The sequence below is a fragment of the Phyllobates terribilis genome, unplaced genomic scaffold, assembly GCF_046119375.1.
Source record: "Phyllobates terribilis strain yellow unplaced genomic scaffold, ASM4611937v1 Scaffold_7__3_contigs__length_470593459, whole genome shotgun sequence".
Lineage (NCBI taxonomy): Eukaryota > Metazoa > Chordata > Amphibia > Anura > Dendrobatidae > Phyllobates > Phyllobates terribilis.
The window spans coordinates 231,217,991-231,237,962 of record NW_027362767.1 but is presented as its reverse complement, the minus strand read 5'-3'; the positions used below and the strand labels follow the sequence as shown (position 1 = coordinate 231,237,962).

The 19,972-nt window shown below is 43.8% G+C and overlaps 1 protein-coding gene across 15 annotated transcripts in view; it reads left to right on the top strand.

Moving 5' to 3' along the window:
* Positions 1 to 8,741, top strand: part of GAPVD1 (GTPase activating protein and VPS9 domains 1) — a 67,138-nt gene extending 58,397 nt beyond the window's left edge. For all 15 annotated transcript variants that reach the window (XM_073639785.1, XM_073639795.1, XM_073639793.1 and 12 more), the window contains 5 exons: positions 1,513 to 1,700; positions 2,955 to 3,168; positions 4,954 to 5,026; positions 5,511 to 5,708; positions 7,119 to 8,741. In XM_073639785.1, the coding sequence (XP_073495886.1) occupies positions 1,513 to 1,700; positions 2,955 to 3,168; positions 4,954 to 5,026; positions 5,511 to 5,708; positions 7,119 to 7,259 (814 nt within the window). In that variant the 3' untranslated portion in view covers positions 7,260 to 8,741. The remainder of the gene's footprint in view (positions 1 to 1,512; positions 1,701 to 2,954; positions 3,169 to 4,953; positions 5,027 to 5,510; positions 5,709 to 7,118) is intronic.
* Positions 8,742 to 19,972: the final 11,231 nt, after the last annotated feature.

The window sequence follows — 19,972 nt, the reverse complement described above, 5'->3', positions numbered from 1 at the left end:
CGAGCCGTCGCCTCTAGCTGAAGAAAGTCATATTGAGATCCAGACTGAGGATCCTTCACTCCATGCTTAGCAGAATGGCGTGGTGCTGATCAATAGCAATGTGGACTTGGCTCAGATTGTTCATTAGCTAACTACACTCAGGTAATTTAAATCCGCAACCTCTTTTTTTTAATCCCTTTTGGACCAGGCGATTTTTTTTTTTTTTTTTTTCGTTTTTGTTCTTTCGCGTTTTCCTCCAAGAGCCATAATTTATTTTTATTGTTCCACCGACCTGATCACTTTTTAAGTGTATTTTTTTTAGGGAGCAGTACCAAGATGGCAGCAACGAGGCCCCCGACTGCCATAGTAACTTATCGGTGCCCCTTGATCATGTCTTGGGAGGTCTCGATGGGAGTTGGAGTAAGGGTATGTGCACACGATGCAGAAATGCTCAGGATTTTTTCCTGAGCGTTTCTGCATCTCTCTGGCAGGAAAAAACGCATGCGGATTGTACATGCGGTTTCCTGCCAGGGACATGCGGAAATGAAGCGGTCTTCACTTTCATTTCCGCATGCGGGTTGACAAGCGCTTCCCAAGCGATTTTAGCATCACTTGGAAAGTGCTTGTCAACTAGGTCACACTATATAAATCCATGCAACCGGCATGGATTTATATAGTGTGTGTATGTCAAAAAATAAAAAATAAATATATACTTTACCCTCTGATGGCCCCCGGTGTCCTGCTTCGCTCGGTCCCGGCTGCCGGCAGTGAAGACTTTAGGACCTTCCGACGTCAGCGTCACGTGACCCGTCACATGACTCTGACGTCAGCGAAGGTCCTTCTTCATTCAACCGCGAAGTGCGGGGAACCAAGCAGGAGCGCTGCGCGGGCCGTCAGAAGGTGAGAATATATATATTTTTTATTTTATTCTTTTTTTTTAATGGTACCTGGGTCTGGATGAGAGTCCTCTCCTCCACACCCGGGTACCATCCGCACATTAGACCGCATGAAAAGCGCATCAACATATACAGTGATGCGGATTCCATGCGGTCTAATGCAAGTCAATGGCGGCAAAAGAGCAGCGTTTCCGCAAAATTAATTGACATGCTGCGGATTTTTGACCGCAGCGTTTACGCTGCGGAAAAATCCGCATCATGGGCACAGCACATGCGGATTTCAATTGGGGAACATTGCTGCCCTTCTACCATGCGTTTTTCATGCGTTTCCGCAACTGCAAAAACGCCGCGGAAACGCATGAAAAACGCATCGTGTGAACTCAGCCTAACCCAGCATTCAGTTAAAGAGATTTAGAGATTAACTGCAGAATGTAAATGGTTAACCACAGCGATCGGAACTTATATGTTATCAATGGCTGTAAGAAGTAATAGTTGTATCATATAGATAGATCAGGTCTACTAGAGCGGGGTCTGCTCCTGCTGAGCCCAAGGTCCATAGTAGGGGTAGATATAATCGGGTCTGAGCACTTCTTATTAACACTTGCTTTGTGCTGATTTTATTATTGATCCATTGTAGGAAAAGAGCCTCGTACATTGCATATCTAACGCGATGTCGGCAGGGGCTACAAAGCACACAGGCTCACCTGGAGCGACTGCTGCAAAGAGTTCTGCGGGATAAGGAGGTCTCCACGCGCTACTTCACCACAGTCTGCGTCCGGCTCTTGTTAGAGAGCAAAGAGAAAAAGATCCTGGAGTTCATTCAAGGTAAACCTGTTCACATCATGATCTCACCAAGTCATTTGTGTGTTGAGGGTAAATGTAAGACTTACCAATACTTCACCTACAAGACCACACAAGTGACCGGCGGGGCGGCCACATCTACATTTGTCCACACTATTGAAGTCGATTGGTCACAGATGTACATTTGTTTTTATTGCACATTTGTCAATTCATCATCTTCTTTTTTTTTTGTTAACCCTTATTTTTGTGTTTTGAGTATTTATTTGTTTATGTCTACGAGTCTCATAGGCAGGATGTGATCAATAAAGTAATTTCTAGCCCAAATACATACTTATTACCATATCACACCCCTAAAGACTTCCATTTCCCTAACATTAATACGCAAGAAGCCTTAACTCCTTATTGCAAGCCGGTCAGGGTGTGCGGAGCTGAGCCCACTCCAGGTAAGGCAGGTACCAGCTATGATTGCTGCTGGTGACGCCTAAAATACCGCTGTCAATCACGGACGACAGCAACTTTTCAGCCGCACAACCCGGCCCATGCTTCCACTTGAGGAGCCCAAACCATGCAATTGGGAGGTGCCGATGTGATGGAAAAGGAAACCGCTCCAGCTTCGGCCTCTGCTATTACCAAGGTGCCGATGTGATGGAAAAGGAAACCGCTCCAGCTTCGGCCTCTGCTATTACCAAGGTGCCGATGTGATGGAAATGGAAACCGCTCCAGCATTGGCTTCTGCTATTACCAAGGTGCCGATGTGATGGAAAAGGAAACCGCTCCAGCTTCGGCCTCTGCTATTACCAAGGTGCCGATGTGATGGAAAAGGAAACCGCTCCAGCTTCGGCCTCTGCTATTACCAAGGTGCCGATGTGATGGAAATGGAAACCGCTCCAGCATTGGCTTCTGCTATTACCTAGGTGCCGATGTGATGGAAAAGGAAACCGCTCCAGCATTGGCCTCTGCTATTACCAAGGTGCCGATGTGATGGAAAAGGAAACCGCTCCAGCATTGGCTTCTGCTATTACCAAGGACCTGGTTGCCTGGAACGCGTCAGTGTGGTGTTTTTTTCCTGGATTTTATGCATTAATTTGACTTGCCCGGATGCTGGAGCTTTTTCCTTTTCCCTTGTATCCACGTGCCGCCTGGCCCCTCCGGACACCGTTCTTCACTCCACCTGCGGAGCTGGGACATCACCTTGCTGTGTATACAGAAGCTGAGCAGTACTAGGTGTGAGTGCCGCTGTAAGGGGTGCACTTTGTGTTTTTTTTTTTTTATCTGTAGACTTCCAGAAGTTAACGGCCGCTGATGATAAAACTGCCCAAGTGGAGGAGTTCCTGCAGTCTCTGTATGGAGCGATGGCCCAAGATGTGATTTGGCAAAATGCCAGCGAGGAACAGCTACAAGATGCGCAAATTGCCATTGAGAGGAGCGTGATGAACCGCATTTTCAAGCTCGCCTTCTACCCCAACCAGGATGCCGACGTACTACGTGACCAGTGAGTTGGAGGGAAAAAGAGGCAGATGGGAGAAGTGAGTGATGGCAAGAGAGGCAGAAGACTCTTGGGGTGTACCTCTGGTTTTAGGGCATATTATACAGGGGGTCGGTGAATGGGATAAATAGCAATACTCCAGTATATTATTTACATTTTTTTAGTTTGAGCGGATGGTGGGAGTAATCCTAAAAAAAAGTTCTTCAAAGACAATGAGACACTGGTCCTGCCTCTCTTACCCCATCAATCGGCTTCTAGGGAGATGTAGCCTAACATGGCCGGCTTTTAAACTAATGCCCGTGTGACATATGGATGGGCATGGGCCACCAAAGTGGGGGCTGCTCTTGTAGAGAGGCTCCTATTTCTAACACAGAGGGGAGTTGGGAGCAGGGTTCCCCTTCAGACAAACTGCATAGGGACAGGGTTAGACCTGATGAGAAAACATATGCCTTTGAAAACCAGAGGTACTCCTTAAAGGGATTATCCAGATCTAGGTAAATAAGCATAATCATCATAAAGTTCTGCAGCACTGTACTGTCCCTCAAAACCAAAGTATATTTGAAAGTTGCAGAACATTTCATTTAAAGGGAATAGATTTGTGCTATGGAATCTGAGAGCAGCATATAATATAGGGGCAGAGACACTGATTCCAGTGATTTATCACTTACTGGACTGCTTAGTACCGTCTTGATAAAATCCCTGTTTTCTCTGCTTTAGATGTAGCTGTGCTCAAAGGCTGAGCTGTGTAAAAACCCACCCACATCCTTGATTGGCAGCTTCCTGCCAATCAGTGGTGGGGGCGGGGTTACATAGATTAGCTGGACTGCCTTGCACGCGAGTCCTAGTCGGGCAGTGATAATCTCCTGCTGATAAAACACTGATTGTATTGAAACTACACCAAGCTCCTGAGCAAGTGACACATTGCTAGAATCTGTAATTATGCTGCTGTCAAATTGCATAGCAAACCCTGCTAACAGATTCATTTTAATGAATAAAAATTACATTTCTCTATTTAAATAATAGGAAAAAAAAATTAATTTTAATCCTTTAGAAAATGAAAATTGCTGTTACACTTGTAATGGCGCCCCCTGGCGCTTTCTTGGTTTTCTACTTCACGTCCGCCTCGTGTCCTGTGCAGGGGGCAGCACAAGCATCTTATATCCTCTTCTATGCTGACGGCATAGTGATTCCTGATATTGTGTAGACCGGACAATAAGAAGCTGCTCTAGAAGCAGCGGCTTCTCTTCATATGAAGATACAACAGCATTTTTTTTTTTTCTTTTTAAATTAATTCAATTAAAAAATATTTAGTTATCCAATAAAGTAACTGAAAGTATAACCACAGAACGGCCCCTTTATATCTCTCATGAAACAACTTGTCCAGCTTCTTCATTTTTATTTTTATTTAAATTCTCAGAATGGTGTTCAGTAAAGTTCCCAGGTTTCCCTACTGCTCTCTGATATTCCAACTGTGTTTAGACAGACATGACCTCTGCAGCCAATCACTGTCCGCAGCAGTGACCCACAACCAGTGAATGGCTGCAGTGGCCACATGTCCGTCCAGCATGTGATTTTTTAATTGTCCGGACCCCCTTATATCATAGACTGATTGCTCATTGGTAATTATAGGTTTTATTATCATTAAATCACTCAAAAGGGGAAGATTGATCAAGACGAGTACAGAATAAATGTGGAGCGCGCGAGCGAGCAGTCTGTGGGGTTCTGTCTGATTTACTGTGACTTGTACTGAATTCATTCATTGTCTTTGTTCCCCCCCCCCCCCCCAAACAGGGTCCTGTACGAACACATCCAAAGACTGGCCAAAGTGGTGACCGCCAACCACCGAGCGCTGCAGATCCCCGAGGTCAGTTCCCAGATCAGATGTCAAGTGCAATCATATTGGTGGAAGCGTAGATGTCCGCTGTCCAGGCAAATAACAATCTGCAGTGATGAGATATAGGGGGGCAGTTATGAGGATTGTGTGTTGGTTCCACTTGCAGAGTCCTTCATTGTCTGCAGCTGAGAGATGAAGGGGCTGCCAGAATAAATATCCATAAGTATGGTAGGGGGAGGTGGTGTGGCGCGGCGTAGGGGGAGGTGGTGTGGCGCGGCGTAGGGGGAGGTGGTGTGGCGCAGCGTAGGGGGAGGTGGTGTGGCGCAGCGTAGGGGGAGGTGTTGCGGCGCGGGAGGGGTTTAGCGTATGGAGGGGAGATGTGTTGTTGAGCATAGCGTTGGGGGAGGGTGGTTTTATTGTAGAGGGAGGGGAAGGTTAGTGTGGTGGGAGTGGGGGGTTTAGTGTATGGCAGCTTCCTCCACAGGCACTGAATAATAATTACGGTTTCTCTTAGGTTTACTTGAGGGAGGCTCCCTGGCCCTCGGCGCAGGCTGAGATCCGTACCATTAGCGCATACAAGACCCCCAGCGATAAGGTGCAGTGTATCATGCGCATGTGTTCTACCATCATGAACCTTCTCAGTCTAGCCAACGAGTACTCCGTCCCCGGAGCGGATGATTTTGTCCCTGTTCTGGTGTTTGTCCTCATTAAGGTGAGGATCTAGCGGGCTCATGACTGGGGCTGCTTTGGTTTTGCCACTTTACTTTACCTTGACCCAACACAGAATACCTAAATTACACTATTTTTATATCTCCTGCAATGGCTCATTCTTTTATTTCCCTTAATGAGGGGTCCAAATTGTGCGCTGTCCAATGAGACCACTTTGGCTTTGCAACTTCCGAGGAGCGCAGTGGACCCGAGGCTGTTTCAGAGCGTCGCTTGCAAGATCTATAGTAACGAGCTTGTAAGCGCTGCACTCCTTGCCTAGGAGATTGGCCACTGCTGATAGACTGCAGAGGTGATTGGTACCTCGTCAATGAGCAGTTTGCTATAGAATTAAAAATTCCTTTGTTATAATAAATCTCTACTTTTAATTACTGGTAAATTGCAAGGCTACTTGCTTTTACAAGAACTTTGCAATGTCCGCTATATATTCCAGCCAGTTCTACGTTCCAAAAGTCAAATGTCGCTCCTTCCCTGCCATGCGCCCAAACAGTAGTTTTCCACCACATCTGAAGTTTATGCATACTCCGAAATTACACAACAAATGTTGGGGTCCATTTTCTCCTGTTACCCTTGTGAAAATAAAAAATTTGGGGCAAAAGTAACATCATTTTTTTTTTTTTTGTGATAAAAATAAACACTTTCATTTTTTCCTTCCCCATTGCTTTAATTCCTGCGAAGCACCTTAAGGGTTAATAAACTTCTCAAATGTGGTTTTGAGCACCTTGAGGGATTCAGTTTTTAGAATGGTGTCACTTTTGGGTATTTTCTGTCCTATTGACCCCTCAAAGTCACTTGAAACGTGATGTGGTCCCTAAAAAAAAAAAAAAAAAAAAAAAATTGGTTTTGTAAATTTTTGTTTGAAAAATAAGTTGCTGATAAACTTTTAACCCTTCTAACTTCCTAACAAAAAACAAAATTGTTTAAAAAATTGTGCTGATGTAAAGTAGACATGTGGGAAATGTTAGTTATTAACGGGTTTAAAGGGATAAAAATTCAAAGTTTGAAAAAAATGTTCAAAAATTTGTCATTTTTTTTTTAGATTTTCATAAATAAACACATTGTATAGACCATAATTTAACCCTAATATGAAGTACAATGTGTCACGAAAAAACACTCTCAGAATTACTGGGATATTAGGTTTATTATATCCTAAAGTGACGCTGGTCAAAATTGTAAAATTTGGCCCGGTCAGGAAGGTGTAAACAGGCGTTAAAGACGTTTTCTCGGTATTATATGGATTCCTGATCCCTTATCTTTATGCAAAGTCTATCTATTCAAGCTCATGGGACTGAGACGCAGTAGGGGCAGCGATGACTGGGGTCCGTCACCCCACGTGGGGGGGCTTTCCATGGCTGCTTTTACCTGCATAGAACAAGTTCTCCGTTCCCTTTTCCAGGCTAACCCGCCCTGCCTCCTGTCCACTGTACAGTACATCAATAACTTCTACTCAAACCGTCTCACCGGAGAGGAGTCCTACTGGTGGATGCAGTTCACGGCCGCCGTGGAGTTCATTAAAACCATCGATGATCGCAAGTAACGTCAGCCGGCTGCTTTCAGAAAGGATGTGACATCTGCCTGCCAGCAGAGGGCAGCAGAGACCCGCGTCTTGTATCATAGCTGTACAGAGAGGCGTTCACGGACCCCTTTCTGGGTATGAGAGGCCTGCGGTGCATTCGTTTTGGGTTTTGTTTTTTCTTTTTCCTTCATTACATCCCGTCCCCATTTCTAATATTACATCCTTTTAAACTGAATACTAAAAAAAAAAAAAACAGAAATTTACATTTATTTTTCTTGGCTTTTTATTTATTTCTATTTGGGTTTTTTTGGTGGGGTGATAGAGGGGATTTCTAAATGCAAAAAAGGGACCATGTTTTCAAGTATTTTAGATTTAAGATCCACATCTTTATTATCAAAGTATCTATAGGGATAAGTGGCAATAACAGGAGAGTCTTGCTTTACTGCCTGTTGGAAGTAAAGTTTTGCGCCCCTAAACCCATGGATGCTCGGCTTTAAAGAGAAGCGGTTTACCATTCTTCCTCCTCCTAAATATTGCCAAAAGTAGAATGTGAACGGGATGTTATTATTTTTTTTTTTTTATCGGTTTCCTCTCTAGTCTTGAAAATATAAGATGGCCGGACTCTAGATTATTTAGTTGCCATCTGTAAATTAATATAGTCAGAATGCAGTTTAATGTTAATTATTGATATCCCTGAGGCACAATCTATAAAGATGTATAAAGATTACTCTATGACTAACCACATGCCTGCCGGGAGGTTTTAATCCGAGCACTTCTATGGAAGAACTATCACGGGGTTTGCTTTATTTGTAGATTCTCAATGGTCAAAAGCCCAGTCGGGTCCTATACAAAAGCCTTGTAAATCTTGTAACATAGGTGGATGTGTAGAGCGTGTACGTCTGGACATATGTACACATGGTAAAACTCATTTAATCCGGCATTACTTGATATTTCACAGTATCTGGATTTCAGACTGGATGAGGCTGGTGTACATACTTTGAAAATCCATATCAGAATGAATGTATTCATGAAAAAAAAAAAATTCATTTCATGCTGTATTATACGACCCATTCTGAGAAAGCTTTTCAAAGTAAGTACAACAGTTTCACAAGGTATGAGATCTATTTTAAAGGGGTTGTTTGTTGAAATCAAGTTATCACCTATACATAGGTTGATTAGTGGGGGTCTGACCACTGGGACATGCACAGATTAGAAAAATGGGGAATGGAGCTGCAGTGTGCATGTTCGACCACCACTCCATCCATTAATTGTAGGGGCGTGGAGCTGCGCTCGGCTTTTTCCGGCAGCTCCATAGAAAATGAATAGACTGGTGGTCTTCCATTTTGTAACTGAGATAAAATTCCCGTTCTGCCAACTGGTGCAGGTTCTAGCGGTTGTTGCCCCTTCAGTAAGTTATCACCCATCCCTTTTTTTTTTTTTTTTCCACCGGACAACCCCTTTAATAATGTGTGCAGTTTATATTAGGAAATCTGGTGAAAGAGTCTCAAGATCCTTCGGGAAGATCTCAATCCAGGTAAAACTTAACATAAAGTTTGCTATCTGTCTTCCAACTTTAGACTTGCAAGAGTCTGGATTATTAGGCATGTTGGGTTAAAGGGAATCTGCCCGCGCCCCTGACTGCTCCCTAGCGCTGCATTGTCTGAGAAAGGACTAGCCCAGCAGGTCGTCTCACCCCACCCTGGACTAGTCTTGCCTTAGCTCTTTTAATCACGCCTTCCCTGGTGTGATGGATCGTTATGCAGGCTGCTGATCACACAAAGCAAGGCAGGACTAGTCCAGGGGGAATGCACTCCTTGCAGGACTAGTCCAGGGGGAATGCTTGCTTTGCTGGGCTAGTCCTGCTTTATTGGTATATGAAGATTAACTTTAATCTGCCAGTGTCAAAGCCTGCAGAGTTTATAAGCCCCATGAGACACCTGCTCAGATTACAGCAATCCCTGTGTATACCTCTATATTAGCACATGGGGCCCGGACAGGTTCTCTATGAGAGGCTTTACTGTGTTCACATATCTCTCTCTGTACACACACAATGCACAGTTTGTGTAACTTTTTTCTATATTATTACAGAATTTAACATGTATAATCCGTAAGATAGGGAAGAACAGATGGTTGTTTTCTGTAATGTTTCCTAAGAAGCTCCCAGTGTCTCCGCTTCTCTAATAAACATTCTGAAGGAAAGCCGTCCTGTCACCTACAATTCTTTTCTCAGTTGTGAAAGATGTCTGCTGTTTTTCAAGGAACTGTCCAGCTCTATCGTTCACTTGGTTGTATCTTAAAAGAGAAGCTGCAGTACCAGACATAACCTGTGGACAAGAGTGGTGCTGTCTATGGAGGGCAGTGGGGGGGGGGGAACTTTTTGTAATCCTGGACAATGTTTTTAATATCTCGCTACACTCACTGTCCTCTGATTCTCAGGCTTATATATTTGCAACCTATGATGCACTAATGTCACCAAAGTAGGTGGTATAGTTAAATTACCGTAACCCCCTCCTTTCAAGGGCTCATTGTAGGACTAGAAAGTGACACCTCTATGGGAGTCCACCAAGGGGAAATGTAATAAATAAGTCCTGTACCTCTTACTGCTACTTTAAATGATTCCTTGAAATAGGAGTTTCTATCTGCAGACAGCATGGATTAGAGCAGGAAGAGATTAATATAATTTCCCACATTGCTATAACATGTATTTAAAGCCCTACCCTTTATAAAGGAATTGCTAAGGAGGACCACCCACAGGATCTCTTTAAGTAAACTACAGGCAGTGTCGTGTTGGGGCTGTTACACTGATTAAACTGATACCTGAGGTGAAGAAATCCATCTTGTAGTTCTTGTGTAATCTGTGATTTAAATTTTCAGTTAATGATATGCTCGTGCTCTGGGGCGGGACTCTAGGCAGCGTCTTTTATTGGTGCTCTAGGCCAGAGAAAGCAAGAAAAGCCCCGCCCACAGTCCCGCCCTGGAGCACGAGCATATCATTAAACAAAAACTTCAATCACATATTACACAAGAACCACAGGACAGATTTCTTCACCTCAGGTATCATTTTAATCAGTGTAACAGCCCCAACATGACAAAGCAGGATTTTGCCAAGTAAACTACAGGCAAACAGGTTCTGTTAAAGCACATTGCTGCCATCACATAGGATGTGTTCAACTTGACTAGTTCTCTTTTAAGAGGGGGGAAGGCTAATTTCTGGCCGCAGATTGATACCGGATTGTAAAAATATCCTGATACAAAGTTGAACCAGTAGAACCCAATGAAACATTTTGCTTCATATTTTGTGGTGAGTTAGGCCGAGCGTCGCACATCTGTGAAACATGGACCGTGATCCGATAGGAAGGTTTAGCCCGACCGCCAGGTCTCCCGATCTCACCGCCATATATGAAGCATTTAGCTCATGGCTGGAGACCATGCAGTCTGGTCGGGTCTTCTAATCCGAGCACAGTCAATGTTTCCTGGACGGGTGGATATAGCAAAAGGATATTGTTAAGGCCGGTCTAATTCAGCAGCACACATGCTTTACATCTGAGCCAAATTGGGAAATCGGCGAACAGAAAAGGACATAAATTCAAAAAACATCACAGAAAAAAAGCGCCTTACACTCACCAGGTCAGATAACCAAAGCACAAGCAGGACGCGGCAGACCTCCATGATAAAGGCGAGGGGCAGCACAGGTGCAAAATACTGATGCCACAGCCACCCCCTCCACGAATTGGCAGATATGTGAGTGGCTGTGTAGTATAACAAATGCACACGGATGGGGCTTGCATAGGACGCCAGTCACACAGATAGGTGTGATGCACAGTGTCTGGCTTACAGCTTATTAATGACACCCATCATTTTAAATTGAGCGGGCTGCCCGGCACTATATACATGCACCCCACAAGACAAGTGCCCCAATTAACCCAATCAACACTAAAGGCTGCATCCTGCAAATGATGAAAAATGTGCAATAAAAAGATGAAAAATAATGTGTAAGACAAGCACATGTATATAGTGCTGGACAGCGTGGAGAGAAGCGCAGTGTGAATGCACCTCTGGAGACCAAACCGTTTCCATCATGCCTGCTCCTACTTTCCCCACTCATGTTCAGCACAATTGGGAGTCTGTCCACCCTCGTACATAGATGGTTGACCACTTCCACCAAACTTGGCAGGTCCAGGTGACATAGACAGAAAAGATGGCTCTATACCTAACGCTCTGTCACCTGAGCATAATAGTCCTGTCCGACACTTTCCATTTTGTCTTGGACAGTACTGTCCTCCAAACTCTGAAGGTTTTATAGTGGCCTAATTTTGAGAATAATGGTGCACAATCTTATCGAAAGAGCAATCGATCTAATAAGGGATTTGATGCTTTGGCTTTCACATGTTCACAAAGGCTTAGATAGGTTTTTGGTTTTTTTTATATCTTGTATCCGCCAAGAAGTATTTAATGTCTGGATCATATTCTCCCATAATCCTTCACAAAGGGTTTTTCGAGAGAATCTGTAAGTATTTCCAAACTAAACTGATTCCTCTGCTTTGCTGTAAAAAAACAAATATATATTTTTAATGATTAACATGAAATAAAAGCTGACCGGTCGTCAACGGTGTCATTATTTCACATGCGTCTGATATTTGTTTTATAATCTGGGGGAAAAGCCACAGTCCAAGAATGGGGGAGAAAGTAATATCGAAAGAAGATCACTGCATGCATACACTATTCTCCCGTGAGATTTTACTTTTAAAGAGAATTTATCAGAAGGTTTTTGCTATGTAATCTGACAGCAGAGACCCTGATTCCAGCGAGGTATCACTTTGTTTACTGGGTGCAGTAGTTTGGATTAGCTTTTTGTGTACACTGTGTATAGGAAGAAAGCTGCTGATCAGTGATGGGTATATAAAAATTTCCCAAAATCATGTTAGACTGGGGCGCATCAGCATGCATAAGCGAGAGTGCGTCCGTTTAACTCCAAAAATCATATAGGAAACCAGAGAAACTAGAAGTTTTTGTGCAAAAATATAACAAAGTCTTTATTAAATACAAGTGTGTACATAGAAAGAACAGACAAAATAGATAAAACCAGTGTACATGGGGGCCAGTGTCGAGAAAACCCCCCTAAAAAGAGGGACCAGTCAGAGGTGATAAAAGGACCCGTGACTACACATTTATCACCTCTGACTGGCCCCTCTTTTTAGTGGGGGTTTTCTCGACACTGGCCCCTATGTACACTGGTTTTATCTATTTTGTCTGTTCTTTCTATGTACACACTTGTATTTAATAAACACTCAGTGATGGGGGGTGTGGTTGGACTAGGAGGCACAAGACAACTAGTCCTGTAGTGATAATCTCCTGCTGATAAAACACTGATTTTATTGAAACGGCAAAACAGCCCAGTAAGTGACAAATCACTGGAATCAGGCTCTCTGCCCCTAACTAACTTGCTGATGGGGTTAATCTGCAGGTTAATCATGTGCTATAGCTGCTCGGCTACCTGGCAGAAATTAACTTTATTCCTCCTGGCAGCTTTCAGTCCTAGAGGCGTGGCTTCAGTCACTGTTCAATGCATCATCCTCATCAGTGCGACGGCTGTAACCAAGCTGTGGCGCTGTGATGCACTGCAGAGCTGGCTGTCAGTCAGAGCCGGAGCTTGGATACAACAACAGCCACTCATTATGTACTGAACGGTGACTGAAAGTTGGCATCTGCTGGGAGGAATAAAGTTAAAGTCCGGCATCTCTGGAACACTATTGGGATTAATTTACAGGTTAATAGCATTTTATTTTTACACGACTGGTTCCCTTTAAGTCTATAGCAATCAAAACTCTATGGCCCCGATTAATATAGACTGATGTTTTGTATGCCAATCTTGATGAAGGGTTCACTGGAGCAATATGTGCCAAATTCACAAAGTTGACTGCTGTGCTCAAGTATTTTAATAATGCACAATAGTCGCGGACTGTAGATCACCTTGGCTATAATTTACACCACGTGTCAGCCATGTTTTGCTGACTTAGTTGGCAGAGCTGGTTCGGTGGCTTTTCTTGTTCTCCCCATAGGCTTTTCTATATAAGTAAGCAAAAAAATAATCACCAATAATGCTTTAAAAAAAAAAAACCAACACAAACAAAACTACACGTTGTGGTTAATTATTAAGCGTCTGCAGAACTGTCCTATTTCGGGTCTGTTTTGGCACACGCTGTAATCTGTCCAGACAGAACTGGTCTAGTGATAGCGCAGCCTTGAGCCTTGGATGTGTAGTTGGTGTGTACACGGTTGTTAGGGCTCGCTCTAGGTCTATGTACTGACCTTTTACCAGGACTATCCTTACAACGTGGCCAAGTCTACAGAAGGACTTTCCCACAGAGATCAACCACTATTTTTAGAAAAATGCCCAGAGATCAGGCATGATCATCACTTAAGTCTGTTGTGCCGAGTCATCTGAATAACTTTGGTTGTTCTTTATTTAGTGGCTAACACCTCCAGCCCATCATTGCAACCGGAAAAATGGCACAAACTATTTATCTGCCCCGTATGTTTCTATGTGGGTAAAAGAAAAAGATAGCCACAGCAATCACAACACAGTCACTAATCTAATACTGTGCAATTTTACCTATGTAAGAACTGGGGGAGACCAGGGCTGTGGAGGTGGAGTTGGTATAAAATGGACCAACTCCTAAAATAAATAAATGAGGAACAGTAGTTCAATGCAGTTTGTGGGGAATATTTTTTCATAAGAATTTGGGAAAGTTACGAAATGTCCTATAAATGTCTGTCCTATTCCTGATCTAAGGGTGTAGACTTTTAGCTGAGATGAATCTGTGTCACAGTAAATTTATCACTTAAACATGAGCCGTGTAAGAGGGAGTCATGGAGTCGGTGTCATGGAAATTGAGGAGTCGGAGGTTTGACTTACCGACTCCACAGCCCTGCTGGAGATGACCCCTTTAAGCGGATTACATTGTTCTAGAGAGCAGAGTGAATTTTATAGTTTACAGCCCGTTGCTTAAGTTACCAGCCACCGCTGCGGTCTCAAAGGTGGCCGGTTACCTAGGTACTGAGCTTGCTCGCGGCGCTCTAGTGGCCAAGCCGGTGGATCAGTTCTCCTGTGCTCCTCCAATACAACAAATACAAACAGCCTAGGAAAGCGCACAGTTTGGACCAGCGGAGCGACCATGCCGATGGTCCAGATTATCCAGGTCCACGAGCGCCTTCCCCTATAAACAAGAAGCCAGGGGGCCAAAGGTGAAATGCTCTGAAGATAAATGCACTTCCAGGATAATTTCCATGTGACTTCAAGCCTTGAATTCTCGGTGCAGGCACATCGGTTTAGTATAAAGCAGGTATCGGTTTTTTGTAGCCATTGCCAAATTTTCCATCTCTCTTGGATCCACAGTAGTGTTCAAAATAATAGCAGTCCAATATGACTAGCCAGATTAATCACTGTTTTTGGTATAAATTACATCACCATGTCAAACAATTTACCAGTTGGTGCAGTAGATTCTAAGAAAAACCCCAGACTCCACATTCATGATCTGCAGGTTTTTGATTCTGTGTATTTAAATAATTAATTGTACGGGGATGTGTTCAAAATAATAGCAGTGTGGAGTTCAATTAGTGAGGTCAATCATTCTGTGAAGAAACAGGTGTGAATCAGGTGGCCCTTATTTAAGGGTGAAGCCAGCACATGTTGTACATGCATTTCTCCTTGAAAGCCTGAGAAATATGGGTCGTTTGATACATTGTTCAGAAGAACAGCGTACGTTGATTAAAAAGTTGATTGGAGAGGGTAAAACTTTAAAGAAGTGCAGACAATGATCAGCTGTTCAGCTAAAATGATCTCCAATGCTTTAAAATGGAAAGAAAAACCAGGGAGACAGGGAAGAAAACAGAAGACTACCATTCAAATGGATCAAAGAATAGCCAGAATGGCAAAGGCTCAGCCAATGATCAGCTCCAGGATGATCAAAGACAGTCTCAAGTTACCTGTGAGTACTGTGACAGTTAGAAGACGCCTGTGTGAAGCTAATCTCTTACCAAGAAGTCCCCGCAAAGTCCCAAAAAAAAAAGATGATGTACTGAAGCGGATACAATTCGCCAAAGAACACATCAACTGGCCTAAAGAGAAATGGAGAAACATTTTGTGAACTGATGAAAGTAAAATTGTTCTTTTGGGGTCTAAAGGGCCGCAGACAGTTCATCAGATGACTTCCAAACTCTGCATTCAGTCACAGTACACTCTGAAGACAGTGAAGCATGGTGGTGAAGCATCATGATATGGGAATGTTTCTGTTACTATGGTGCCGGACCTATTTACCGCATAATCAGGGATCATGGACCAGTTTGCATATATTAAAATATTTGAAGAGGTCATGTTGCCTTACGCTGAAGAGGATATGCCCTTGAAATGAGTGTTTCAACAAGACAGCGACCCTAAACACACTAGTAAACGAGCAAAATCTTGGTTCCACTCCAACAAAATGGAGGTTATGGAGTGGCCAGCCCAATCCCCGGACCTTAATCCAATAGAACAGTTCTAGGGTGACATCAAAAATGCAGTTTCTGAGACAAAGCCAACAAATGCCAAAAAATTATGGGATGTAGTTAAAGCATCCTGGGCTGAAATAACAGGTGACAGGTGCCATAAATTGGTTGACTCTATGCAACATAGATGTGAAGCAGTTCTAAAAAACTGTGGGTATACAACTAAATATTAGGTTAGTGATTGACATGAATACTAAATTGTAAATAAAGAGACCTATTGTGAGTTTGTAAAGACAAATGCAGACACTGCTATTTTTTTAGAACAGCCCAATGTTCATATTTTGTTATTTTCTGTAAAGTAGTTAAAATGATCTACATTTCTCTTCATGTTTTGAATTAGAAAACAGCGTGCAATGTTCCCAGTGCTGGAAATAAAAACGAGTATAAAGATTTTGTGCTTAACTCATGTTTTTGAACACAATGCTGTGTTCATGTTTTTGACTGCTGTGACAGTCACCAAATCTGAAAAAGGTGGCACCATGATAGTTTTTAAGCACTATATGACATTAAGTTGCCATCCATGGCATCACTCCTGGTCACCGACTGTGCAGGGTGCTCTATTTAAATCAATGGAGCCAAACTGCAATTTTCTACGTAGGTAGTGGCTTGAAGTATGACTTTGCACTGGGTAATGGAAAAGTTGTCCCCCCACCCCCATCCAGATTTGCCATGAGCTTGGAAAAGTTCTTCATGGTTGTTAAGGCAGCAGATATAAGATAGTTAAAAAAAAAAAAAAAAAAAGTGCACCATTTCCTATAAAAGTAAAGGGTTAGTGGCTGCAAAACAGTATGACTAGTCTTACCTGCCTGAACTTATCAGCCATGGGGGCGGTGAGGATGTCTCTAGATCCTGACAGGCAAAGAGTTTAAAGCCATTTACACTAGTTTTCTTCTCATAAAAAAAGTTGCAAAACTTGTGAAAAGCTTAGCAACTTTTTAATTTCTTATACCAATGCAGGAAGGGGCAGCGCAAACATGAGTCTGATTTACTAGAATTTATGCCTGATAGTGGCCTAGACTATAGCTCCAATACAAGTGTAGATATGAAGAAAAAGAGGGGGTATGTTTATCACAAGGCGTGCGTCATAAATTTGGAGCATCTTCAGCGCGGATCTATTTAAAACTGGTATACGGAATACAAAAATTTGTAAATTTCACCCATATCATAAACTTCCATGCATGAAATACTTGAATGGTCAAATAAACCTAGTGTTTGTAAGAAATATGGGCTTTATTGACTTTTACAACTTTTTTTTTTTTTTTTTTTTTAAACTTTCCTTGAACTTTTATTATTACGATTCTGAATCTGCTTTCACAAATTTCACCGGAGGCTTAAAAAGGTTTTTCATTGTTTCACCAGGAACAGATCTTCCATTGTCACCCTTACAACCTTTTAGGAACACAAAAGTAGACAATGTTAGAAGTGTGGTTATATTGAAAAAAAAGGTTTTAACATTATTAAATATATATTAAACATTAAAAATTGTGCTGACAATTTTACATTTTATTTCTGAAAGTAGGACAAAGTCTCAGAATTCTCAAGTAAATAAGTAAATATGGAAAGAAGGAGCATTCTTACTGATTTCTTTAGTATCTAAGGCAATTATATAAAACTAGATGGTGGCCTGATTCTAACGCATCGGGTATTCTAGAATATGTATGCGGCAGACCGGGCGCAATCAGCAGAGCAATGTTTAAATTTGGCGCCAAAATCGCTGATTGGTCGCGGCCGGCAACCGCAACCAATCAGCAAAGCGGTGTTGAAATTTGGCGACTATCGCTGATTGGTCACAGCCGGCGGTCGCGACCAATCAGCAGAGCGGGGTTTAAATTTTGCGCCAATAATGGTGATTGGTCACAGCCGCGACCATTCAGCAGAGCGGTGTTTAAATTTGGCGGCAATAATGCTGATTAGTCGCGGCCGGCAATTTGGCGCCAACAATGCTGATTAGTCACGGCCGGCAACTGCGACCAATCAGCAGAGCGGTGTTTAAATTTGGCGCCAATACTGCTGATTGGACGCGGACGGCGACCGCGATCAATCAGAGCGGTGTTTAAATTTGGCGCCAATAATGCTGATTAGTCACGGCCGGCATCCGCGACCAATTAGCAGAGCGGGGTTTAAATTTGGCGCCAAAATCGCTGATTTGACGTGTCTGGCCACTGCGACCAATCAGCAAAGCGGGGTTTAAATTTGGCGCCAAAATCGCTGATTGGTCACGACCGCCGGCCGCCACCAATCAGCAGAACGGGGTTTAAATTTGGCGCCAATAATGCTGATTGGTCGCAATCGCCGGCCGCGACCAATCAGCAGAGCGGTGTTTAAATTTGGCGCCAATACTGCTGATTGGTCGCGGACGCCAGACGCGACCAATCAGCACAGCAGTGTTTAAATGTGGCGCCCAAATCGGTGATTGGTCGTGGGCAGTGGCCGCGACCAATCAGCAGAGCGGTGTTTAACTTTAGCGCCAAGATCACTGATTGGTCGCGCTCTCCGCACGCGACCAATCAGCGAATCGTATTCGTGAGGACCGGGGAGCGCCGCTGCCTGTGCGGCTACTTCCGCTGCGAGAAGCCGGGAGATGAGCGACTGCTCGCAGCAGAAGTATCCCGACCCGCAGCGCCGCTCCCCGGTCCTCCCTTGACACCCTAGCCGCTGATGTCCCCACAGTATCCGCATGGTGTTACAAAGGTCCGGACATTTGTGTTAAAAATCGCTGATTGGTCGCCGACGCTGGGCGCGACCAATCACCGATTTTGGCGCCACATTTAAATATCGTCCGCGACCAATCATTACAGCCGTGTTTAAATGTGGAGCCAAGATCGGTGATTGGTCGCGGCCGATATTTAAATTTGGCGCCCAAATCGGTGATTGGTCGTAGGCAGCGTCCGCGACCAGTCAGCACAGTAGTGTTTAACTTTTGCGGCAAGATCAGTGATTGGTCGCGGGCCAAGACCGCGACCAATCACCGATTTGTGCGGCACATTTAAATAGCGGCCACGACCAATTGGATGTCAGCGCTGCTCTCCGGTCCTCCCTTCACACCCTAGCCGCATGGATGTCAGCGCCGCTGCCTGTGCGGATACTTCCGCTCCGAGAAGCCGGGAGATGAGCGACTGCTCGCAGCAGAAGTATCCCGACCCGCAGCGCCGCTCCCCGGTCCTCCCTTCACACCCTAGCCGCTGATGTCCCCACAGTATCCGCATGGTGTTACAAAGGTCCGGACATTTGTGTCCTTCTACTCGGGTACGCAACGAGTATTGCAGGGGCTTGAGCCCCCGACCCGCATGTTTCGTAAACATGTGGGGATTGCCAGCGATACTCGATGCAGGATCGAGTGGTGAGCACGCTCGCTCGTCACTAGTAGTCACCCTTTGTTATCTTTCCATTGACCTTTACACTAACCGGAGGGAGGCAATGCCATTGATCAAATAAACTTTCAGAAATGTAATAAATAATAGATTTTTCTTATCCAATCATTTTCCATCAAAAAGGGGATGCATCAATGTTTCCTAACCAATTATCGGATTGGCCAGCGGCTCTCCCGACTTGAATGTGATCGCATGTATTTCTAAGCAGCTGTCATGCTCGGGTGTGCTGGCATTGCATTGCGATCCCCATCTGAGTTATATGGCCGTCTGACTCTTCCCTAACTTTTATTATATTCATTGACATTCCATTGGGCGGTCGTACACAGTGCTTGACAGCCATCACTTACTAGAACCACCCATTAGACTCAAATGAATACAGATACCATTGATTTCATTCTGTTCAGATGTTGGGTGGTGTGCTGTTTCAGGACCTGCAGCATGGTTGATCCTATGCAGGGTCCATTTAGCTTTCCCTCCTGCCCTGCACGTATCAGATAGATCAATGTCGAGTCGGAAAAGAGAGAAAGAACTGTGCAGCTGCAGTGATCGGGAAGGACACTATGTGAGCGCTCCTCTCCATCCAAGAGCAAATTGCCTCCAACCTACACGATTCCCACATAATTTAGAAAACGTTTTTGTGACGATACAGCGTAAAATCTTAATTATGCCAGACATACTTTCTGATGGCAAGAGCAGTATACCTTTATTTTCATGTTGACTTTTTAACCTGTGTTCTTCTTTAGTTGATTAACACAGACCAGTATTTGTATAACCCTGAATGTTGAATTCTATTCGTTTGGAAACAATCATGTTTACTAT